We start from the raw sequence: 23869 nt of genomic DNA on the forward strand, positions 1-23869 counted from the left end.
AAGGGTCTGATTTTGAGAGTAGGCCTATTAGCCAAGATGGTCAGGGACGCAAGCTCATGCTCGGGGTGACCCTAAACCTCTGACTGCCAGAGGCCAGGAAGGGAAGACAGGGGTGGATCACCCCAGCTGTCCTGTTCTGTACAAGCCCTCTCTAGGCCTGACCATCACTGCTCTGACCACTAGGTCTGACTGCTTGCATCCCAACCCACGACAGGAAACTAAGGAGAACCAGGGAATAATGTTGTGATGCACCCTCTTTATCTACATTTGATCTATTTAGATCGTAAGCTCTTTGGGGCAAGCACCTCTCCTTTGATGTGCCCAGCATTGCTTGTGGGAGGAATTAATAAAAACATACATAGTAATACAATGACATTTAAAAACTAATCACAGACGAGGGTATGACAAGTCACAGGACATCCCTCGATGGAGAGCAACCTGGAAGGGACAGAGATGAGGACCAAGAGAGTACACTTTGTGAAAGACATCCATGGGCAGCTATCCTCTGGTAGGATTTAGCCCCTGGATTGGTGGGGCACAATGAAGATGAGATTAGAGTGGTCAGAGAGGTGCAAAGAGAATTTCAATAGTTAGGAAGGTAACTAAGGAGGAGGTTGATGATGGTCCATCTTGGAGCAGAACTGCTGTGCCAATGGTGTTCTGGAAGACTATGGAAGAGGGAACTACAATAGGATGGAAAGGAGTTAGGATATGATCAAAATTTCAGGTCAGGTAGGGTCAAGATAAGGAGAAATGTCTAGAGGTGGCAACAGACTCACAAGTGAGACAGGAAAAGGAAGTTTGAAAACAAGGATGTCATCTTCTAATCCTTCCCTCTGTTTCTGAACAGTGTAGGAATACAGGCTAGTTAGTAGGTACAGATACCAGGTAGCTAGATATAGGTTACCTCATCAAGGTTATTCTGTTGGCAAGGGAAAGAGAAGGTGAATCCCATAGGAAGTGACACGCCCTTCATTCCCATGTATTCCAGGAAGTCCGAAATGCAGTGGACGATGTGATCAAACAGCTGTAGACAGACAATCAGAGGCAGTTGCTTTAATAACTGCAGAAAACTTGATTAAATACCAAGCTACCAGATAAGTAAGAATGTGTCTGCTGGTACTAGCAAAGGCCAATGGGCTACCACTTCAACTTAGCTGCATAACCAAGTAGTGAAAAATCCATCTCCATGGAGGTCTTCCTCCTGTAGCTAATTATACAGCGGCACCTATAGTCAAAATTTAGGAGATGCCTGAATCCAGAGTTTGGGGCTGGGTTACCCGTCACCCCATCTGCAATGGGATACAAACCCCACCCCCTCTCAGCCCCAAAGTTATCACCTGAAGTTTCAGGCTTTTCTCCTTCAGCCCCCTTTTCTTTATTTAAAAGATTTGTCTCTGCATTTCATGCACAGGTTAAAAAACAAAACAAAATTCAACATTAATACAGTGTTTTTCACCCACAGGAATGCAAAAGCACTTTACAAACTTAAGAGACACGTGCCTTATAGTGACAGGTTACAGGAACTCAATCTATTTGGTTTATCCAAGAGATGGTCAAGAAGTGATTTGATTATGGTCTGTAAATACCTACACCCGGGGAAGAGATTTCAGAGAGCAGCCAGTTCTAATCAAGCAGAAAAAGGCAGAACATGATCTAAGGGTTGGAAGCTGAAGCTAAAACAAATTCAGACTAAAAAAAAAGTGCTCTTTATTTCTGAACAGTGAGGTTAGCTCACCATTGGAGTAACTGACCCAGGGTTGTGGTGCATTTGAAGCCTTTAAATCAAGACCTGGTCTCTTTTAAAAAAGTTATGCTATAGCGGAAACAGAAGTTACGGGCTTGATGCAGAAGTTATTAGGCAAGGTTCTTGGGCCCCTGTTATGCAGGAGGTCAGACCAGATGATCACAACAGTCCCATCTGGCCTTGAAATTGATCAGCCTGTGAATCTGGGGGCTGATCTGCAATGCCGAGGTCACGCTCCACTCTCGCTGATGCAGTGGGTGTTGAGGAAGCTCAATCTCTCCAAAGAGGTGTTTAGCACCTCACGAGAGGGGGCATCATTTTTGCCCAACACTGAAATGCAGCCACCTCTGGGATGGAAGCCCACAGCTGTTCCACCAGCACAGAGCTACACTAGAATTAAGGTTGTGTTTACTCAGTTATCCTTATCTAAAGGGCTTCTCTACACTATGGGTCTACACCATGAGTCTATGGCATGCTGTAGGAACTTCACCTCCCCGACTGACTATAAGGTAGGTCAACTGAAGCATCCTTCCAACACCCTAGCTACTTCTACCCCCTGGGTTAGGTTGACATAACTATGGTCCTCAGGGATGTCGATTTTTCAGCCTAAATTTTAAGTGTACGCCAGGCCTAACTGAAATTGCAGGGGAAAATTATAAGCAGTATGAAAATTCTTCTTCAGTACTCTCTTCATTTGCTCAGTGCCGGGCTAAATTCTCTGCTGCCTGAATTCTACCAAGGGCAATGGGTTTACAACAGGAAGGAATTTGGATCATGCTGATTTCCCAACATTTGCTGCTCTATTTTAGAACTTCTGTGATTTACTCTGTAGTGAGGGGTATGGAGGGGAATGCTTCAGTGAGTCATTTCAACGCATTGGGGCGGGGAGGGTTAGGGGAGAATCTCCTTTTCTTACAGCCTTGTTTTGCTTGTTTTTTCAGATTCAGGTGATGGGTCTATTAAGTTTCAGGGACAAAGCAAGAGCGTAAGCGGTCAGGCTGGCTGCTAGAACAGCTGGATTCCTTGGAAGAAGGCCTTGTGACAGGAGCTTTGGGCAAGGATGGATTAACAGAGCCACATGGGCGTTATATAGTCAATGCAAGATGGGAATGCTGAATGCAGGGGGCTGCTCTACAACAATGGACCTGGGCCCATGGTTTTGATCTTACTCTGCCACTGGCTGTGAATATTAGCGAGGCTTATTTCTTCTGTCTTTTAACTGGAACAAAGCTACCAGCTGAACTGAGACAAAATCTCATCTTCTTTCATGGGTTTGAATAGTCACATGGCATTCATACATCACACCTACACCCTGCTCCCGCTCGCCTCACCAAGCCCTCTTGCCTTGGTCCCTTATTATCATGATAACAGTGACAAGTGGGCACAGAACAGCGGATCTTTACACTCATTTTATATTGGGGCAAATGGCAACACAGTGCCCAGAATTTGCTCCAGTGCAACTACTGAGGAATACTACTACACCCAAAACAACCTGAAATACTTTGCAGAATTATGCTTAAGTCACTGGGTGACTCTGGGAAGTCACTCAACATCTGTGCCTCAGTTTCCCTACCCGTAAAACACAATCTTTGCACGCCTTTGCGAAGGGTCTGCATTCTATGGATGGAGAGCACTATCGCAGCGGGATGAGTTACTTGAAATGGTTTTGATGGTTTCTACAGATAGGCATTACGAGTGCATCCATCTTTGGTGTCCAAGCATGTCGGTCTGCTGGACTGTGTAATTTCAGATCCCAAATCACACTATAATAATAGCATTTCTGTAGAACTTCTCACCCATAGATGTCAAAGCACATCACAAAGGTGGAGCGGTATCACCACCCCATTTTAAAGACTGAGGCACGTAAGGGGCCTGTCCAAGGTAACAATCAGGCTGCGGCAAAAGCCACGGCTAGAAGCCAGGTCCCACTGCTCCCACCCCGTACCCTAACCACCAAGACACTTCAGGTGAGACGCCACCTCTTCTTTCAAGCTGGCCCTTGCTCACCTCCTCTCCTGTCCCCTGCATGATCTCCTGCGGGATTGAGTAGATCTTATTGTGCATCTCAACGCCACGCCTAATCCCGTTCCGCACACGCACCAGCAGCACACGGAAATTCGTTCCCCCAAGATCCAAGGCCAAGAAGTCTCCTTTTTCTGAAACCCAAACGAAGGCAGTTACCACACTATCCACAGCGGCTGCCAGCGCATGATGTGCCCAGATCACCCCAAAGACCCAGCCAGCCCCAACCTCTCATCTACAGGCAGTGGAGCAACCAAGGAATGCAAAGTAAAGGGGAGTAGGCAAGACAATGGGCCTGGATATGGGGGGGGTTAATTCCAACCTCACAGAGACCCGTGGAAACTGAAGTCATGGGCGTTAAACCAGTGAGAGATCAGAATCCTCCCTCTGAACTCTTCCGGAGAATCGGAATGAACCATGGATGACCAATTCTCCGTCCCCATTATGTTATGTACCACGACAACGCAGAGAGATCTCAACTGAGATGAGAGCTTCCCTGTGCTAGGTGCTTCAATCTAAATGGACAAGACAGAGAAGGTGTGGGAGGGGAAGCAGGGGCACAGACCGTGGAAGTGACCTGCTTATGGTCATGCAGCATGGTCAGTGTAGAACCCAGGTGAACAAAGTCCTAGTCCAGTGCTCTAGCCACTGGGCCACGTTGCCTCGAAAGCTGTTCAGGAACTTTCTTCGCTTCAAAGTGTGCATATGAAACCCAACTGCATGCGCAAATCTGAAGTCCACAAATCCAGAGCTACAAGTCCCCAGAGGGCCACCCTGTTCCTCAGTGACTCATGTTTGTTAATGCCTAGCGCCAGTACGAGAGTCCATTCTGAGATGGCGCCCGAGTGGATTAGGCAGCACATAGGCACCGACTCTGGGTGCTCCGGGGCTGGAGCACCCATGGGGAAAAATTAACGGGTGCTCTGCACCCACTGGCAGCCAAGTTTCCCCGTCCTCGCCTCCTCCCCCCCCAGCACCGCTCCTCCCCCTCCTTCACAGCGCTTCCCACCCCCCCAACAGCTGTTTGGCCGTGCTTAGGATTTTCCGGGAGGAAGGGGGAGGAGGCAGAGAAGAGGTGGGGCAGGGGTGGGGACTTGGGGGAAGGGCTGGAATGGGGGCAGGGCAAGGGCGGTGCAGGGGCGGGAAGAGGTGGGGGAGGGGCGGCCAGGGATGGGGCGGTCAGAGGGGAAGTCGGTGCCTATGAGGTAGCAGATCCAAACCTTTAAATACAAAGGAGCTCAGATTGAAGGTTCTGGCCCCTTTACAGTCTGATGTTCTATCCAGCAGAGGACAGGAGTGTTCACACACACAGTATGTTACCTGTTCCATCTGGAGTGGCACACACGTAAGTGGGAAGCATTTTCACAGTGGCGTCCAGGTGCGATGCTTTGCTCAGTCCCCTCTCCATCTCTATCCTCAACCTATTCTTCACCTCCAGCAGCTGCTCATGGCTCAGCTTCAGGGCTTCCAGGGTCTTCTGCCTTGCCTTATGCTGGGCTGCTAGCCTGTAGGCCACCGCCGTGACCATAGCGGCCCCTTTGCCGCTCCCGTCTTCCGAGCGAACAAATCGGATGTCGCAGTCTGGCAGCAGCTTCCGCACCGTCTTCTGAAGGCGTCGAGCAAAACTGCACAGGACGAAGGCGGGAGTGAGTATCACCCACTCAGTGTGGTGCTCCAGGCCCCTCTACTGGTGGCTGGCCCGCATATAGACACTGACAGCTCGGGGAGGCTCATGCTTTTAGATCCAGAGGGCCCAGGTTCGATCCCTGTTGCCTACCCCCACCCAGCCTTACACAAAGCTAGACCTCATTTAGGTCTGTAGCCTTGCAAGATCTTATCCACTGATGGACAAGCTTCTGAAGGCCTTTTCCTGCAGCTTTTTAACTTCTTCCATGCCCACCTGTAAAGCCCTTTCACTCAATGCATTTTTACAAACATTAACACTGGTGGCACCTCAGACTGGCAGGAAAGCTGGGAAAATGGAGTCCCAGAGGCCTGGCACAGCTAGGATTAGAACCTGTTTGTAGGCTTGTGCCCTATTCACTGGACTACACTGCCTCTCAGATTGCAATTTACGAGGGTCCAATTCCCAGGCCCTGCAATCTATTAAAAGCTACTTGGCTTGTGCCTTAACTGATACACTACTGATTTGGGCTGCGAACAGCATACCAGACTCTCACTGACTTTACTGGGAGTCACAGCCCTTTAAGTGCTCTAGGATTGGGTTGCTTTAAACTCCATCAAGCTGCAGAATGACCCCCGGGGCCATTTCCTCGCAAACTCATTGCTAGCCTCACTTAGGTCCTCAGGCTTACTGGGGGTGCTTCTTGTACACTGAGCCATCCACGCCGACGGTGGAGCGTAGCCTGTCGACTCCTTTGTTCTCCTTGATCCGGCGCAGCACTGCAGCCAGGGTAGCACCACAGAGGTTCGCCGAGCGGGTGGAGACGATCTGGCAGATATGCTGGGTAGCTATGCAGTCTTCTGCAGATGGGTCCAGCCCGAGCTTGGTCAAGATCTCGTGGGCTTTTTGTAGTCCTTCCTTCTCCCTGATGGTCAGGGAACAAAAAAAGGAGTTCAGTGGAGTAGCCTGAGATACTGTTGAGGTAACTCGAAGTATTATAGGCCCAAGGTTTTTGCCAGTCCCACCTCTTATCCTAGAGGTTAATGAAATCATAGAAATGTAGGACTGGAAGGGACCTCGATAGGTCCCAGCAATGAGGCAGGACTAAGTATTATCTAGACCATCCCTGATAAGTATTTGTCTAACCTCTTCTTAAAAACCTCCAGTGGTGGAGATTCCACAACCTCCCTTGGTAAATTTGTTCCAGTGCTTAACTACTCTTAAGAGGGTGATAAGTGACAGCCAACATGGATTTGTCAGAACAAATCATGCCGAACCAACCTAATTTCCTTCTTTGACAGTATGACTGGCCTAATGGATGGATGGAAGCAGTAGGTGTGATATTTCTTGATTTGAGCAAGGCTTTCGAAACAGTCCCACATGACATTCTCATAAACTGGGGATATGAGATCTTGATGAAGTTACTGTAAGGTGAGTGCACAACCGGCTGAAAAAACATACTCAAAGAGCAGTTATCAATGGTGGGCTATCAGACTGGGAAGATGCATCTAGTACAGTGGTTCTCAAAGCCAGTCTGCCGCTTGTTCAGGGAAAGCCCCTGGTGGGCCGGGCTGGTTTGTTTACCTGCCGGGTCCACAGGTTCGGCCGATCGCGGCTCCCAATGGCCACGGTTCATCGCTCCAGGCCAATGGGGGCTGCAGAAAGGGCGGCCAACACATCCCTTGGCCCGCACTGCTTCCTGCGGCCCCCATTGGCCTGGAGCGGTGAACAGCGGCCACTGGGAGCTGTGATCGGCCGAACCTGCGGACGCGGCAGGTAAACAAACCGGCCTTGCCCACCAGGGGCTTTCCCTGAACAAGCGGCGGACCGGCTTTGAGAACCACTGATCTAGTGGGCTCCCGCAGGGGCTTGGGGCTTTTCGATGGAGTGCAGAGTATGCTTATAAAGTTTTTAGATATTTGGTGTCATCACTTTGGGGGACAGGATTAGAATACCATATGACTTTGACAAATTGGAGAATTGATCTGAAATCCATGCGATGAAATTCAATAAAGACGAGTGCAAAGTACTACACTTAGAAAGGAAAAATCAAATGAAGTAATAAAAAAAAAAAAAAACCAAACAAGTGTAGTACCGCAGAAAAGGATCTGGCAATTATAGTGCATCACAAATTGAATACGAGTCAACAACCTGATGCAGTTGTGAAAAAGGCTATCATCACTCTGGGGTGTGTTAACGAAGCGTCAACTATAAGAAACTGGGCACCACACTTTAGGAAAGATGTGGATAAATGGAGAGAGTCCAGAGGACATCAACAAAAATGATTAGGGCCCTACCAAATTAATGGCCATGAAAAACGTCTCACGGACTGTGAAATCTGGTCTCCCCCCGTGAAATCTGGTCTTTTTCGTGCTTTTATGCTATATTATACCGATTTCACAGGGGAGACCAGAGTTTCTCAAATTGGGGGTCCTGACCCAAAAGGGAGTTGCAGGTGGGTCTACAATGTTATTTTAGGGGGGTCATGGTGTTTCCACCCTTACTTCTGCTCTGTCTTCAGAGCTGGGCGGCTGGAGAGCAGCGGCTGTTGGCCAGATGCCCAGCTCTGAAGGCAGCACCCCACCAGCAGCAGCACAGAAGTAAGGGTGGCAATACCATACCGTGCCATCCTTGCTTCTGCACTGCTGCCGGCGGCAGCTCTGCCTTCAGAGCTGGGCTCCCGGCCAACAGCTTCTCAGCTCTGAAAGCAGGGCTGCTGACAGCAGCAGCGCAGAAGCAAGGATAGCAATACTGCAACCTCACCTCCCTCGCCTCCCACACACACTAACCTTGTGACACCCCCACAACTCCTTTTTGGGTCAGGATCCCCACAATTACAACACTGTGAAATTTTAGATTTAAATAGCTGAAATCACAAAAATTTGCAATTTTTAAAATCCTATGAAATGAATTCCACGTGACTTTATTGAATTTCATCTCATGGATTTCAGATCAATCCGTGAAATTGACCAAAATGGACCGTGAATTTATAGGGCCCTAAAAATGATCAAAGTTTTGAAGACCTGACCCAGGAGGAGAGGTTAAAAAACTGGGCACGTTTAGTCTTAAGAAAGGAAGACTTGAGAGGGGGTGGGTGGGGGCATGATAACAGACTTGAAATATATTAAGGGCTGTTATAAAGAAGACAGCGATCAGTGGTTCTCCATGTCCACTGAAGGTAGGACAAGAAATAATTGGCTTAATCTACAGCAAGGGAGATTTAGGTTAGATAGTATGAAACACTTGATAACTCTAAGGGTAGTTAAGCTCTGGAATAGGTTTCCAAGGGAGCCTGTGGAATCCCCATCACTGGAAGTTTTTAAGCACAACTTGGACAAAAACCCATCCAGGATGATCTAGGTTTACTTGGCCCTGCCTCAGTGCAGAGGACTGGACTCGATGAGCTCTCAAGGTCCCTTCCAGCCCCACATTTCTACAATTTTATCCCTTAAGTGATAACACAGAGCAGGAGGGGGGGCTAACCTGCTCACTTTCTACTTGGTGTCTACACAATAGATTGCTCACCATTGGCTCGACAGACCTTTCCCTTCCCAAGAGCACACGTCTTGAAGAGATGAGGGTGGCCTCCCATCCACTGTGGGGGGCGTACTGAGGATAGAACCGTTTGCTCAGGCTCTTACTTACTTACTTTTCAATAGCAGACACATATCCGGTCTCGAAGTGTCCTGTGGTGAGCAAGCTTGGGGTAAGCCTTCCACCGAACAGCAGCTCCTCCTTGGCCATCTTCACCAGGATGAGTCTGACCAGCTCTCCCATGTACATGCCACTGATCATCTTTTCAAACCTGCAGAGAAGTTAAGCACAAGGTTCAGTCCACTGTGCAAGTCATTCTACAGTGTCACTTTAAGAGGCTAACGTCTAGGGCTAAACGTGCAACAAGCTGCATTCTACACAGGTAGCACATGAGCTCACAAAATCTCAGTGCACCCCCAAATGAGAAGGCTAATGTTTGTACCAAGGTCTTGGGACAGCTAAGTACTTGATTTAGTTTGCAAGAAAGAAGAACAACTCTCTTAAGCTTAGTCATGCAATTTGCCCATTTAAAGAATCATGAATTATGGCAAGGGATCCTGATTGTCTCTATCTGACTGTCAAAAACAAAATTGTGTCAAGCCATCCTGATAGCTTTCTTTGACAGAGTAACAAGCCTTGTGGATGGGGGGAAGTGGTAGATATGGTATATCTTGACTTTAGTTAAGCTTTTGATACTGTCTCACATGATCTTCTCATAAACAAACTAGGGAAATGCAACCTAGATGGAACTACTATACCGTGGGTGCAAAAACTGGTTGGAAAATCATTCCCAGAGGGTAGTTATCAGTTGATCACAATCATGCTGGAAGGGCATAACAAGTGGGGTCCCACGGGGATTGGTTCTGGGTCTGGTTCTGTTCAATATCTTCATCAATGATTTACATAATGGCATAGAAAGTACACGTTTGTGAGCGTTACCAAGGTGGGAGGGGTTGCAAGTGCTTTGGAGGATAGGATTAAAATTCAAAATGATCTGGAAAACTGGAGAAATGGTCTGAAGTAAATAGGATGAAATTCAATAAGGACAAATGCAAAGTACTCCACTTAGGAAGGAACAATCAGTTGCACACATACAAAATGGGAAATGACTGCCTAGGAACGAGTATTGGGGGTCATAGTGGACCACAAGCTAAATATAAGTCAATAGTGTAACGCTGTTGCAAAAAAGGTGAACGTCATTCTGGGATATATTAGCAGAAGTGTTGTAAGCAAGACACGAGAAGTAATTCCGCTCTACTCTGCACTGATTAGGCCACAACTGGAGTATTGTGTCCAGTTCTGGGCGCCACATTCCAGGAAGGATGTGGACAAATTGGAGAAAGTCCAGAGAAGAGCAACAAAATGATTAAAGGTGTAGAAAACATGACCTATGACGGAAGATTGAAAAAATTGGGTTTGTTTAGTCTGGAGAAGAGAAGATTGAGAGGGGGGCATAACAGTTTTCAAGTTTGTAACAGGTTGTTAGAAGGAGGAGGAAGAAAAATTGTTTTTCTTACCCTCTCAGGATAGGACAAGAAGCAATGGGCTTAAATTGCAGCAAGGGAGGTTTAGGTTGGACATTAGGAAAAACGTCCTAACTGTCAGGGTGGTTAAGCACTGGAATAAATTGCCCAGGGAGGCTGCGGAGTCTTCCATCATTGGAGATTTTTAAGACCAGGTCAGACAAACACCTGTCAGGGATGGTCTAGATAATTAGTCTTGCCACGAGTGCAGAGGACTGGACTACACCTCTCGAGGTCCCTTCCGGTTCTATGATTCTATGATTTCATGTAGCAGCCCAATACAGATACACCCAGATTTTGCTTACAATCACAGAGGGACATTTCAAAACCTTCAGTAAAAAGACTGGGGAGCTCTAGTCTGGAGAAACACCTGTGCTCTGTAGGAGCTTTGCATTAGCCTCATGGAGCTTATGAGTTCTATAGGAGTGGAGCCACAGTCCCTGAGGCAGGATCTACACACAGAAAGGCTTTGCTGGCATAGCTGTACCTGCATACTATACCAGCCCAGCACTCCTAGTGTGGACGCAGCTTATATTAGTATAAATCACTGGTATAACACATTCCAGCCTCCCCACCCAAGGACAAAATAAGCACAGCTTTTCCCGGCACAGCTATGTCAGCCTGGGATCAGAACTCTTCAGCACCCCTAACCAACACAGCTCTGCTGGCAGACGCTTGTAGAGTAAACATGGCCTGAGGATACCGTCTTTAGAAGCACTACGCAGCACTGAAAGTCAGCAGGACTTAGGCTCTTAAGTCACTTACAAGCCAGGTCTATGGTACGGGTGCTACTGTGACACTGCTATGGCAGTACAGCACCATAGCATAGACACTTCCTACAGCGATGGGAGAGGTTTTCCTGTCACTGTAGGTAATCACTGAGCAGCGGCAGCTAGTCAACGAAGCACTCTTCCATTGACCTAGCCATGAATTCACTGGGAGTTAGGCTGGCATAGACTGGCATTCGGGGGTGTGGATTTTTCATCTCCCTGAGTGACGTTGCTAGGTCAGTCTAAGTTTTAAGTGTGTCCAAGGCCTGGTCCACTTTTCAAACCATCACCCTACAGCCCCGGGGACACGGCCAATCGTCACGTATCCCAGAGTTTTGGTTAAACCAGAGTAACATCCAGGCTCCAATGTAACAATGAGCACATGCTTGTTGGAGGAGTCTGGCCTTCAAATTAAAACTAGAAACACTGCGGAAGATTTTCCAAGATGCACATGGGAGTTGAGTGCCTACTTGCCCTTTGGAAATATACCCCACTTCTCCCATCTTATCTTGCAGTGGGTGAATTTGTATGGTCTGCAGAATCCTGGGGAAATTGCTAATGTACGGGCTAGAACTTCTCCTGTGGGCAAGGTTTGAGCTGCCTTGATAATAGGTGGACTGAACTGTGCGCACAGAAAGAAATGCAACTGAAGGATCAAATGCTTAATATATACAGTACAGAGAGAGAGAGAGAAAAATTAAGCCTTCAGGTGACTTCCTCTTCCGTCCATTGTGATTAGAAGTAAACCTGAACCAGAACCAAACTATTTCTGCATCTTGGAGGAAGCTCGGATCCAAGTTTTATGGACTGGGTCCATCTCTAATTTAAAAATCAATCTCACAGTTACCAAGTGTGATATCTATTGGTTGCACTGATGGTATGAACACTAGGTGACGCTGTTTGCCTTCGGGTGATGATCACTACACTGAATGGGAAATCCAGAAGTAGCTGTTATTCCATTCATTAGAAGATGAAGCAAAGCAGGGGGATATGGGGAGGGGGTCACTCTTGGCAGTTCATTCAAAAATAACATCCCCAATTTGTGGTACAGTCCCAGTTTGCATTGGTCTAGCCTGCAGCCTTTAGGGTCCTGTAACCCAGTTAACCTACATGACCTCTTCCTCACACCAAAACAATCACAATAGAAGGACAGACAATACAAAATAAACCACCTCCCACATCTGAGCCACAGCCAGGAATCTGCTTACAGTTGTTTCCCTGGATTGAGCGAACCCATGTCGATCTCACGGTCGAACTCTGTCCTGATGTCGTTCAGCACGCCGTCGTCTCCGAAGGCTCCCCATTCCATGTTTATGCACATCCGCCCTTCATCCCCTTCCACCAAGTCAATGTGCCGCATCTCCTCCATGTAGCATGCATTGGTACCAGTACCTGTGCCAAACAGATCACGAGTTAGTCACTTGGGAGAGGGAGTGGTGGGGTCTTCATCACTGCTTCCAGCGTAGAGTTCCTACCCATCCCATAAGTATGGCCTAAACTGTTTGTTCTTAGATGCACACATTTACACTTGGCCATACTGAAATGTATCTTGTTCGCCTGAGCCCAGCTTACCATGTGATCCAGATGGCTCTGTATCAGAGCCCTCTCCTCTTCATTATTTACCACTCCCCCATTCTTTGGGTTGTCTGCAAACTTTGTCAGTGATATTATGTTTTCTTCCAGGTCATTCATAAAACTGTTCCATAGTGTAGGACCAAGAACTGATCCCTGTGGGACCCCCCAGTAGAAACACTCAGCGATGAGTCCCCATTTACAGTTCTATTTGGAGATCTGTCAGTTAAGACAATTTTTCATGCACGCTATGTTCATTGTGTATCGTTCTAGCTTCTTAATCAAAATGTTGCATGGTACTAAGTCAAACAACTTATAGAAGTCTTTGAATATTACATCATTGCTCTTACTTTCCTCGGTCAAACTTGTAATCTCATCAAAGAGACATCAAATGAGTTGAACAGGATCTATTTCCTGTCAAGGTTACATTGTGTCTTACCAACAATGAGCCCAACTTCGCAGTTGTGATCGTCATAGCCACAGGTCATCATCGTCCCTACGGTGTCGTTCACCACGGCGACCAGGTCAATGTCGAAGTCCTGAAACAGGCAAAGGGGAGAGACATCAAGTCCATGAAGTCAAGTTTGACCCAAACTTCCCATTCTTAAGATTGATTGTGGGGGTTGGGGAAAATCGGTACTTTAGCAGATAGAAAGAGCAAGGCTCCAAGGCCAAGATTTGGGATCGGTGCCCACAAATATTCAGCCTCATTTGGGCCAGGATTATCAGCTGTGACTAATTATTTTGGCTCACTCGATTTCTCAGTGCTCAGCTGGAGACACCATGAAGGGGCAGATGTTCACAGGGCAGGTGGCTCAACACTTATCAGCTCCCTTCTTAACGCATCTCAAGGTCAGCACTCAAAAATCACTAGCTCCTTTTGAAAACCATGGCTCAAGTGGGGGCTGAACGTTCATCAGCACAGATTCAGTGACAGAAGAACATTAATAGACTGCCTATCTTTAGTAAAAATTGTTCCTTTTATAGTGCTATTCAGTGTCAAAGCACTGCACAAACATTCATTAAGGATCTCAACAAAGTCTTGAGAAGGGTAGCAAAGTAGTCATGTTACTTGGATTATCTAGACTTCTATTAACCATCTGTCCCTGACTCTTGGTGTTTTTAGAAGACTAAAAGTTATGATACAGGAAGGAAAACTTGCAACAGATGCAACAAACCGTACAGACAATGTCATTACGCTCACAGAAGTAACTTCACATCTATCCAGTCCACAGCCCTCTCCTGCCCCAAAATGTAGGAGGAATCAGTGTTAATTGGTGCTGCGTTAATAAATCTAGGCTCTGGCAGATCTAGACTAAGAAATCCAGGCTCTTGCAGTGGGAGCAATTCTGGAGGAATCGACCCCTCCTGAAAGACTCCTGGCCAACATCCCTACTTCCTGTTTTAGTCACAGGGTTATCAGCTCAAGCAGTCAGCTGAGGAGTCGTACAAGGAAGAGAGGCATAGCCAGATCTCAAGCCGTTTAAGGCTTTACAGGGAAAGATGGGGAAATGGAGGCAGAGGTTACAACATTTGTTTTTCTCCCTATCTCCAGTCGTTCTGGATGCCAGAATAACTGTGATATCAGAAGGTACACCAACAATATGCAATTCAGAGCAGGGGTGAATTCAGCGCTAAAGTAGATCTTTGCGTACACCCACTTTCACAGCTGATAATGCAGCCTGCAGGAGATCAACATAAGAAAAGAGCAGGGCATGAGCATGAGTAATCCTCGACCAACAGGATCTAACCTGATTAAAAAAAAAAAAAAAAGAAAATTGTTTGGGTTGAAAAAAAAAAAAAAAAAAAAAAAAGGAGCACAGCTGTCTTGCATTTGTTTCCAGATGAAGAGTGCATCAATCTGACAACCCTTGAGTGTCTCGGGTCTGAAGCCAAGTACAGCCACTGCTGGCATTTAGATAGTGCTTTTCCCATCCCAGTCTATGTGAATACCTTGAAATACAATACCTTCCCCCCTGCGTGGAGGGCTGTACTCTAGATCAAGACCAGGATTTATACATATTCTCTTTGTTCTGTTCCAAAGCCAAACAGAATGCCCTGGGCGGAACAGCTGATTCCCAACAGCCTGGGAGTTCAGCGCATGGGTAATGCTTACCCCTCGTTTCTTGATGGCTTTACGTATCATGGCAACCACGTCTTTCCCCTCCACGCCACTGGATTTGAACCCTTTAGTCCATGTAACGAGGATACTCTACGAAAAGAAATAAGAACAACCATATTATCAAACCAGAGTCTTCAGCCATCTTTCTCTAAGGCCCTGTTGCTACCCTGGGGATTTTTGCAAAAAAAATCCTTCTCCACTGTAGATCAGCTGCACTGGTATAAGACAAGGGCTTCCACTGATACAATTTTCTGCAGTAAGTTCCTGGAATGGGTTGCGGCACTGTCGTGTGTATGTTATGTCAATGTGATTACACTGGCAAGGAGTCTACACTATAAACTTACATCGATATAACTACATTGCTCAGGGATATGAAAAATCTACACCCCAGAGCGATGCAAGTTATACAGACCCGGTGTAGACAGCGTTATGTCGACGGGAAATGGATCAATGACACTCCCTTGATGTTCACACCTGAACTGCTAGAAGAGGGCCTCATCCTCCCTGATTGAACTAACTTTGTTATCTCCAGTCTGATTCTGGCCTGCATATTTATACCTGACTCTGGAAATTTCCATTACATGCGTCTGACTAAGTGGATATTCACCCATGAAAGCTTATGCTCCAATACATCTGTTAGTCTAGAAGGTGCCACAGGACTCTTGGTTGCTTTTTACAGATCCAGACTAACACGGCTACCCCTCTGATACTTGACTGACATGACAGGCAATCCTGTGGAAGTAGCAGCATCTTTGCTGCAGCTTTTTACGTGTTGATCTGCCCTGAGTCTCAACAAGGCCCAGGTTTCTGGAAATGCCATCAAAATACGGGTGGGATGGGGAGTTAGTCATTTATTTCCACCCGCATTAGAAATGCAAAGCACAGGGTGAGGCTGACCAGATTCTACAGAGTTGAGTTTACGAGGATGGTTCCCAAAGAGCTCAGGGTGTCAGACAGCTTCTGATTAAAAACAGTCTTCCATGCTTGAGGTTTTCCATACAAATCTAATCATCTGCCATGAGCAGCAGAAGGCACTTTGCGACTGGGACTTCTACTATGATTAGTAGGTTTAAGAGAGATCAATAATAGCAGGAATATCAGAGCCACACAGCTGTGGAATTTGATTAGCTCCCACTCTGAAAGGACTTCAGTGACATCTTCTGTTCTCTCTTATACAGAGCTTTTCTTCCCTAGGTCCCAAGGCGCTTTAGAATCATAGGGTCAGAAGGGACCACCAGGGTCATTTAGTCTAACCCCTTGCCAAGATACTCACAAAGTCTCCATTTCACAGATGGTGAAACTAAGAAAAAGACAGAGCAGTACCTTGCCCCAGGCCACCCAATGAGTCAGTTTCCAAACCAGGAATAGAACCAAGATCTCTTGGCTCCTAACCCCACGGCTTTCCACTAGACCACCCTGCTTTCCCAAGAGAGCAGTACAAGGGGAAAAAAGTTAATAGAAACTCGTATTGTTCCTCGTGCTCTAGCGCAGCGAGGTTAACAACTTGTCATGCAGCATGTGGGCGCCTTTACGGTGGAGTATTCGCTGCATATGGAGGATGTGCCAAAGGGACAGAGAAATACCTAGCTGGCTACGTTTCTGAGAGATGAATAGAGTTTTTAGCATTCCAGTTATAATGGCGGTGAACGGGTAGAAAACGAGACACACACACACAAAGATGCCAGGTGCCAGAGGAGAGGGTACGTGACAGGCAAAATGACACACATCCATCCGGAGGGCGCTAAACAAGCAAATTTCACCTTGGGCTCCCGACGCCACAGACAGTCCATCAGGCGACTGAGGTCACCGGAGTCCCTCCATGTAACTAGTCAATTGCTAAGCACGGCTGACAGCACATCAATCCCTGCAGGAGTGCCTGCCCCTGCTCCCTGGTAGAAGCATTGCCGATGACTTCAGTGGGAAGAGGAGCATGCCTGCTATGTTACATCCAGTGGGGCATGGTACACCATGAATGATGCGGTGCTTGACATGTCTGTTTGCATGTAGCGAGGGGACATATGTCCTGAGGCATTTGGATCTGCTTTACCTTACTCTGCACACCCTCCCCACCCAGTGCCTGCATTCACTTAATTTTCCACTTGCCCTGCTCCCATCTCAGTCCTAGCTTTGTCTCTCCTTCCTGCACCTGGGGCTCCAGATCTGTCTCCACCCTGCCCCCTCTGCCACGAACAGCCTCCCTCGACTTGTGTGATAAACAGCTGCCTTCATCGGCCATCCAAGCCTTCCTCTAAAATCCTCTTCTCAGCCAGCGTCCCAGCCCACAGCTAGTGTTATTCACAAAAACAATCCCAAAATATAATCAGCTAGGAGCCTTGTAAATAACACTCCCTTTGCAAGCCAGGCTGCCCTTAAGAGCAATTTTACCCTCCCCCTTTGTTTCTTGTCCTTTCCCCACCTTCCCCAGATGGTTTCTTGTCATCTCTCATTATCTTGTTTCCCTAATTTGGAGTGTAAATGCCTCAGGGCAGCAATCTTCTTGGTTACTTGTCAGGAAAATGTCTTGCACATTAATGGTGCCGTAGAAACAGATCAGTAATAAGCACCAAAGAGTTGAAGTTCCATGTGTCAGCATGCAAGAGGCATTTCCTTACCTCATGTTAGCTAACACACGGTAACTAGCAAGAGGTACAACCCTCATGAAAACAAGGCAGTTTGTTCAGAATTTTACTTCATATTAGTTACCGTATGGTACATAACGCACCTTTTTTCCTAGTAAAGATGCAGCCATAGTGCATGAAGACATGCTTACGGTCTTTGCCGGTTTAAGGGAACAGATGTAAACTAAACCAAAATCCACCCTGCGGTTGGCACCAGTTTAACTAAATCGGTTTAAAAAAAAAAATCAATTTAAGTCAAATTGGCGCAACTTCCATGTGCAGACAAGGCTAAAACCATTGGGTATGATTAAAACCTAGCCACTTGTCCCTTTCACCTCTCCTGGTCGCTGGCAGCAGCCCAAGCCTCAGCCTGCAGGTCAATCCATCATGGCTTACAAGCCAGAGGAGGTAAAAGCGTCACTTACCTCATCCAGTTTGGTTTGGTGGCAAGGAAAAGAGAAGGTGAATCCAAGGGGAAGCTTCTTGTCCTTCATGTTCAGCTTTTCCATGAAGTTAGCCAGGCATTCGGCAATATGATCAAAGAGCTGTGGAACAGAGATCACCACCCATTAGACTGCTCAGACCCTGAGTCACCCTAATCTGTCTGTTCAGCGTAAGGGCCCAATCCGGCACCCATTGGAATGGGTCAGCACAAAGTCAGGTCAGGATCATTTCACAACTGAACGCGCTGGATCCTACATTCCACTGGGTGCCACTGACTGTGTTTCACTTGCCAACGTCACTCACCTTCGCTCAAGCAATTCAGCTATTAGAGAATAACCCTCCCCCAAGTAAGGAAACTTATGGCCACTACCTGTAAGCCTATCTGTAACACTGGCGGAAACTTTCACAGGCATGTAAAGCATTCCTGATTGTTACTGGTTTGGTATTCTGGGACTTTATAGAACACATTGTAATACAAATCCAAACTGTTATTATTAAGACTCACTTATCAGTTGCCCATTACCATAGTGTCTAGGTGTAGTTTGCTTAGTTTAAAATAAATCCTTAAGCATGTCTTCTGTGTATCAGTCTGGGAGATTTTCAGAGATGAAAACAACTTTTTGGGAAAGGAATTTGATATCTCGTGGTTAAAGCAGGAGCTCTGGGATTCAGGACTCCTGGGTTCTCTTCTGAGTTCTGCTGTTGACTCTCTGCAAGTTTTGACAAGTCACTTCACCTCTCTGCATTTCAGTTTGCCCTCTGTCACAGCGGGGGTAGAAGGAACTAGCTAATTTTTTTATCATGAGCTTTGAGGTCTTGGAACCTAGGGTATTAGAGCAAAATATTATGATTCCCTTGACAGTTCAGGATGGTCCAGTCCTTTGATAAAGAAAAAACCTCTCTTACTTGGTTCTTTAGACCTTGACTGCACGGAGGATTTGAAATGAATTTTCACAGAGATATGTTAACACAGTAAATGCAACTGAGATTTAGTTATGTTCTCACCAAACCAAAGATTTGCAGGGTAGCTCTTTTAAGCAGTCGCCGCCCGCCAGTGCAAACCTCTAGCGTAGACAAGATAAACTGCGATAAGCAGCTATTTGCACTGGAGCATCAAACTCAGGTGTCAAGCCGGGGTCCGTGCCACGGCGCAAATTTGTCTATCTGCACATGGGGCCCAGTAGGTGGCTGGAATAGAGATAAATTCCCAACGTAGACAAGGCTCTGCCTGCTGCATCACCCAAGCTGACTGTGGATCAATCCTCACTATCCGTTAGTTTCCTTCTTCTAAGGGTATGTCTACACTACGAGGGTAGTTCGATTTCACTTAAATCGAATATGTGGAATCGATATTGCAAAGTCGAACGTGTGTGTCCACACTAAGGACAGTAATTCGACTGTGAGAGTCCACACTAACGGGGCAAGCGTCGACATTGGAAGCGGTGCACTGTGGGCAGCTATCCCACAGTTCCCGCTGCCCATTGGAATTCTGGGTCGAGCCGCCAATGCCTTCTGGGTAAAAAAAATGTGTCGAGGGTGCTTTTGGGTAACTGTCGTCATCCAATCGTCACTCCCGCCCTCCCTCCCTGAAAGCGCCGGCGGGAAATCAGTTCGCGCACTTTTCTGGTCAGTGACAGCGCGGACGCCACAGCACTGCGAGCATGGAGCCCGCTGCGACCATCGCTGCAGTTGTGGCCGTTCTCAACACCTCGCAGCTTCTCATCCACCTTTCCCAGAGGCAGATACAGAGAAATCAGGCGAGGAGGCTACGGCAGCGGGGTGAGGATCTGAAGTCTGAGAGTAGCACAGACCAGTCAGAAACCACGAGACCCAGCGCCGAGGACATCACGGTGGCAATGGGTCATGTGGATGTTGTGGAACGGCGATTCTGGGCCCGGGAAACAAGCACGGACTAGTGGGACCGCATAGTGCTGCAGGTCTGGGATGAATCCCAGTGGCTGCGAAACTTTCGCATGCGGAAGGGGACTTTCCTGGAACTTTGTGAGTTGCTGTCCCCTGCCCTGAAGCGCAATGACACCCGGATGCGAGCAGCCCTGACTGTCCAGAAGCGAGTGGCCATAGCCCTCTGGAAGCTTGCAACGCCGGACAGCTACCGGTCAGTCGCGAACCACTTTGGCGTGGGCAAATCTACCGTGGGGGTTGTTGTCATGCAAGTAGCCAACGCAATCGTTGAGCTACTGCTCTCAAAGGTAGTGACCCTGGGAAACGCGGAGGTCATCATAGATGGCTTCGCCGCGATGGGATTCCCAAACTGCGGTGGGGCTATAGATGGAACTCACATCCCTATCCTGGGACCGGACCACCAGGCCAGCCAGTACATTAACCGAAAGGGCTACTTTTCTATGGTGCTGCAAGCACTGGTGGACCATAGGGGACGTTTTACCAACATCAACGTCGGATGGCCAGGCAAGGTTCATGACGCTTGCGTGTTCAGGAACTCTGGTCTGTTTAGACGGCTGCAGGAAGGTATTTACTTCCCGGACCACAAAATAACTCTTGGGGATGTGGAGATGCCTACAGTGATCCTCGGGGACCCAGCCTACCCGCTAATGCCCTGGCTCATGAAGCCCTATACTGGCGCCCTGGACACTGAAAAAGAACTCTTCAACTACCGGCTGAGCAAGTGCAGAATGGTGGTGGAGTGTGCTTTTGGCCGTCTCAAGGGGAGATGGAGAAGCTTACTGACTCGCTGTGATCTCAGCGAAACCAATATCCCCATTGTTATTGCAGCTTGCTGTGTGCTCCACAATCTCTGTGAGAGCAAGGGGGAGACCTTTATGGCGGGGTGGGAGCTTGAGGCAAATAGCCTGGCTTCTGATTACGCACAGCCAGACAGCCGGGTGATTAGAAGAGCCCAGCGGGACGCGCTGTGCATCCGGGAGGCTTTGAAAGCTAGGTTCCTCAGTGAGCAGGGTAACCTGTGACTATTAACTTTGTTTAAAGAGAAGCTGAACCTGCCCCCGTTTCTTTACCCAGTTTATGTTGACTATCCTCTCCAGCTACATACCCCCTTCACCCCTTTCCCAAAAAATAAAATCAGTTCTATTTTCTTAATGAACACCGTTGTCTTTATTACTGTTTTCGCGGGAATGTTTTAAACCTGGGACGCAGACTGTGGTGGGGGGCGGGTGTAGTGTAGTGATGCAAATGATGCCTCTAAACTCCAGGAATGACAGGCTCCGCAGTGGTGGACTGGTTGTTTCAACGGAGCCTGCCAGCCGTCCTGGGCGGGACTGCGTGTATGTGTCGGCTATGTGACTTTCTGGCAGAGGGAGGAGGGTTACAGATCCCCTGCTGCGTGGCTCTGTGATCCAGGATAAGGACCGCTGCATAAGATCTGTAACTGCCCTCCCCAGCCACAAAGTCACAGAGCAACCCCCCCACCACACACAGAACATGAAAACCACCTCCCAGACTGACCAGGGTAACTAGTAACTGCACTGTGTATGTGCCCTGCTGCTGGACCTGCCCCCGCCTCTGTACCCTGCTAAAGGTGACTGTCCTGTCCAATTACCAACCACCTTCCCCCCCTTCACACAGACTCTCCTCCAAAAGAAAATGATCGAAACAGTAATTAACAGAAACGTATATTTTATTAGTAACTACACATGAAACGGGGGGGTGAAGCTTGGACGGGGGCTTGTGTGAGGTGGGTAGGAAAGGACTTTTCAAATTTTGGGGAATGAGAGCCTTCTAGTGCTAGAGCAGTCTGCAGGGGTGGAGTGAAACTTTTCACGGCCCCTGCCGCCCCTTCTTCTTCGGACTTTGGGTGAGGGGGGTATGGGACTTGGTGGCGGGGGAGGGTGGTTACAGATACACTGCAGCGGGGCTCTCTCCTCCTGCCTCCGGTCCTGCAGAACATCCACAAGGCGCCGGAGCGTGTCCGTTTGCTCCCTCATCAGTCCAAGCAGCGTTTGAGTCGCCTGCTGGTCTTCCTGACGCCACCTCTCCTCCCGTTCCATGTTTGCTCTGTGCATTTGAGACAAGTTCTCCCTCCACTGTGTCTGCTGGGCTGCCTGGGCTCGGGAGCAGCACATTAGTTCTGAGAACATGTCCTCCCGCGTCTTCTTCTTCCTCCGCCTAATCTGCGCTAGCCTCTGGGAGTGTGATGCCAGGCTGGGTTGGGAGACAGTCGCAGATGTGGCTGTGGGAATGGGAAAAAGGGAGTGAATTCCTCAGAAAGATAAATGTAGTTGTGAACAAAGAACATAGTCTTTCTCTGCGAACAAGACCATGCACTGCACCTATCACATGCGCACTCAGGACAAGGTCGAATTTTCGGCCCTCGCCTTCAGTGCCTGTGGTCTTGCAGTGGTGATCTGAGAAGCGGGGCAGGACACCGGAATTTCTGTAGCGGGCAAACATGGTAAGCCGTAGACTTGTGGCTGCTTAAAACTTTAATAGTAGCACTGGCCTCGTTTCACATTGAAAGCAATGCCAGTCTCTGCTGCCAGCAATCAGGCAAGCATGAACTCTGCCCCCGTCCCACCCCCTCGCGGCTGTCCCAGGGAAAGATCCCTGTATGCTGCCCCTCTCCCGCCTCCACCGCGTGGCTGTAAAGCAGTCCCAATACTAACATTGCCCTATCTAATTCAAAGCAGGGCATCATGAGCGACATCACCCTGATGAGGATCTCGGACAGCGAAAAGGAACGGATGCTTAGGGAAAGCCTGCAAAAACCAGGGCCGTATGCCGCCATGCTCTGCAGGGCAATGATCCCTGAGTACTTGATTGTCTCCTGGCGCGGAAACGTTTCGTACCACGGAGGACCCAATAAGGTGGCTCTCCCCAGGAACCTGATGAACAGGCTTGGACATTACCTCCAGGAGAGCTTCGTTGAGATCTCCCATGAGGATTTCATCTCTATCCCCGGACATATAGACCGGATTTTGGTGTAGCTGCACTGGCAGGGACTAAAGAGTGGAGCGTCTTGGGCAGCAGAATCATGAAAAACCGGACATTGTTAGATTTTTTTTAAATAGTTGGGACTAAATAGTTAAGCGCCTAGGGCAAAGAAATCATGAAAAACCCATTGTTAATATTATAAATATTCCAGTTCTGTTAAAAATAAATGTTTAGATGTTTAAAACACTTACTGCTTGATCCTTCTCCTGATTCTGTGTCCGGGGTAACGGCTAGGGACGGTTGGTAGGGGATCTCTGTAAGGGTGATGAAGAGCTCCTGGCTGTCGGGGAAATCAGCGGTGCAAGCGCTGTCGACTGCCGCGTCCTCCTCATCTCCTTCCTCATCTTCCCCGTCCGCTAACATGTCCGAGGAACCGGCCGCGGACAATATCCCATCCTCAGAGTCCACGGTCACGGGTGGGGTAGTGGTGGCGGCCGCACCTAGGATGGAATGCAGTGCCTCGTAGAAACGGAATGTGTGGGGCTGGGATCCGGAGCGTCCGTTTGCCTCTTTGGTTTTTTGGTAGCCTTGTCTCAGCTCCTTGATTTTCACACGGCACTGCGTTGCATCCCGGCTGTATCCTCTCTCTGCCATGGCTTTAGAGATCTTCTCATATATCTTTGCATTCCGTCTTTTGGAGCGCAGCTCGGAAAGCACGGACTCATCGCCCCACACAGCGATGAGATCCAAGACTTCCCGATCAGTCCATGCTGGGGCCCTCTTTCTATTCTGGGATTGCACGGTCACCTCTGCTGGAGAGCTCTGCATCGTTGCCAGTGCTGCTGAGCTCGCCACGATGTCCAAACAGGAAATGCGATTCAAACTGCCCAGACAGGAAAAGGAATTCAAATTTTCCCAGGGCTTTTCTTGTGTGGCTGGTCAGAGCATCCGAGCTCGGACTGCTGTCCAGAGCGTCAACAGAGTGGTGCACTGTGGGATAGCTCCCGGAGCTATTAGCATCGATTTC

At 48.1% G+C, this 23869-nt stretch overlaps 1 protein-coding gene across 1 annotated transcript in view; it reads right to left on the minus strand.

The window, feature by feature from the left end:
* The window catches only part of HK2 (hexokinase 2), a 68262-nt gene that overhangs the window by 12093 nt on the left and 32300 nt on the right, over positions 1–23869 (minus strand). The window contains exons 4-12 of the mRNA XM_024203379.3: positions 17958–18077; positions 14909–15004; positions 13232–13331; positions 12429–12612; positions 9043–9198; positions 6085–6318; positions 5090–5394; positions 3755–3903; positions 908–1027 (exon numbers count right to left, since the gene is read on the minus strand). Coding sequence (XP_024059147.1) covers positions 908–1027; positions 3755–3903; positions 5090–5394; positions 6085–6318; positions 9043–9198; positions 12429–12612; positions 13232–13331; positions 14909–15004; positions 17958–18077 — 1464 coding nt within the window. The remainder of the gene's footprint in view (positions 1–907; positions 1028–3754; positions 3904–5089; positions 5395–6084; positions 6319–9042; positions 9199–12428; positions 12613–13231; positions 13332–14908; positions 15005–17957; positions 18078–23869) is intronic.

This window comes from Terrapene carolina, unplaced genomic scaffold (genome assembly GCF_002925995.2).
Source record: "Terrapene carolina triunguis isolate 2854851 unplaced genomic scaffold, T_m_triunguis-2.0 Scaffold53, whole genome shotgun sequence".
NCBI lineage: Eukaryota > Metazoa > Chordata > Testudines > Emydidae > Terrapene > Terrapene triunguis.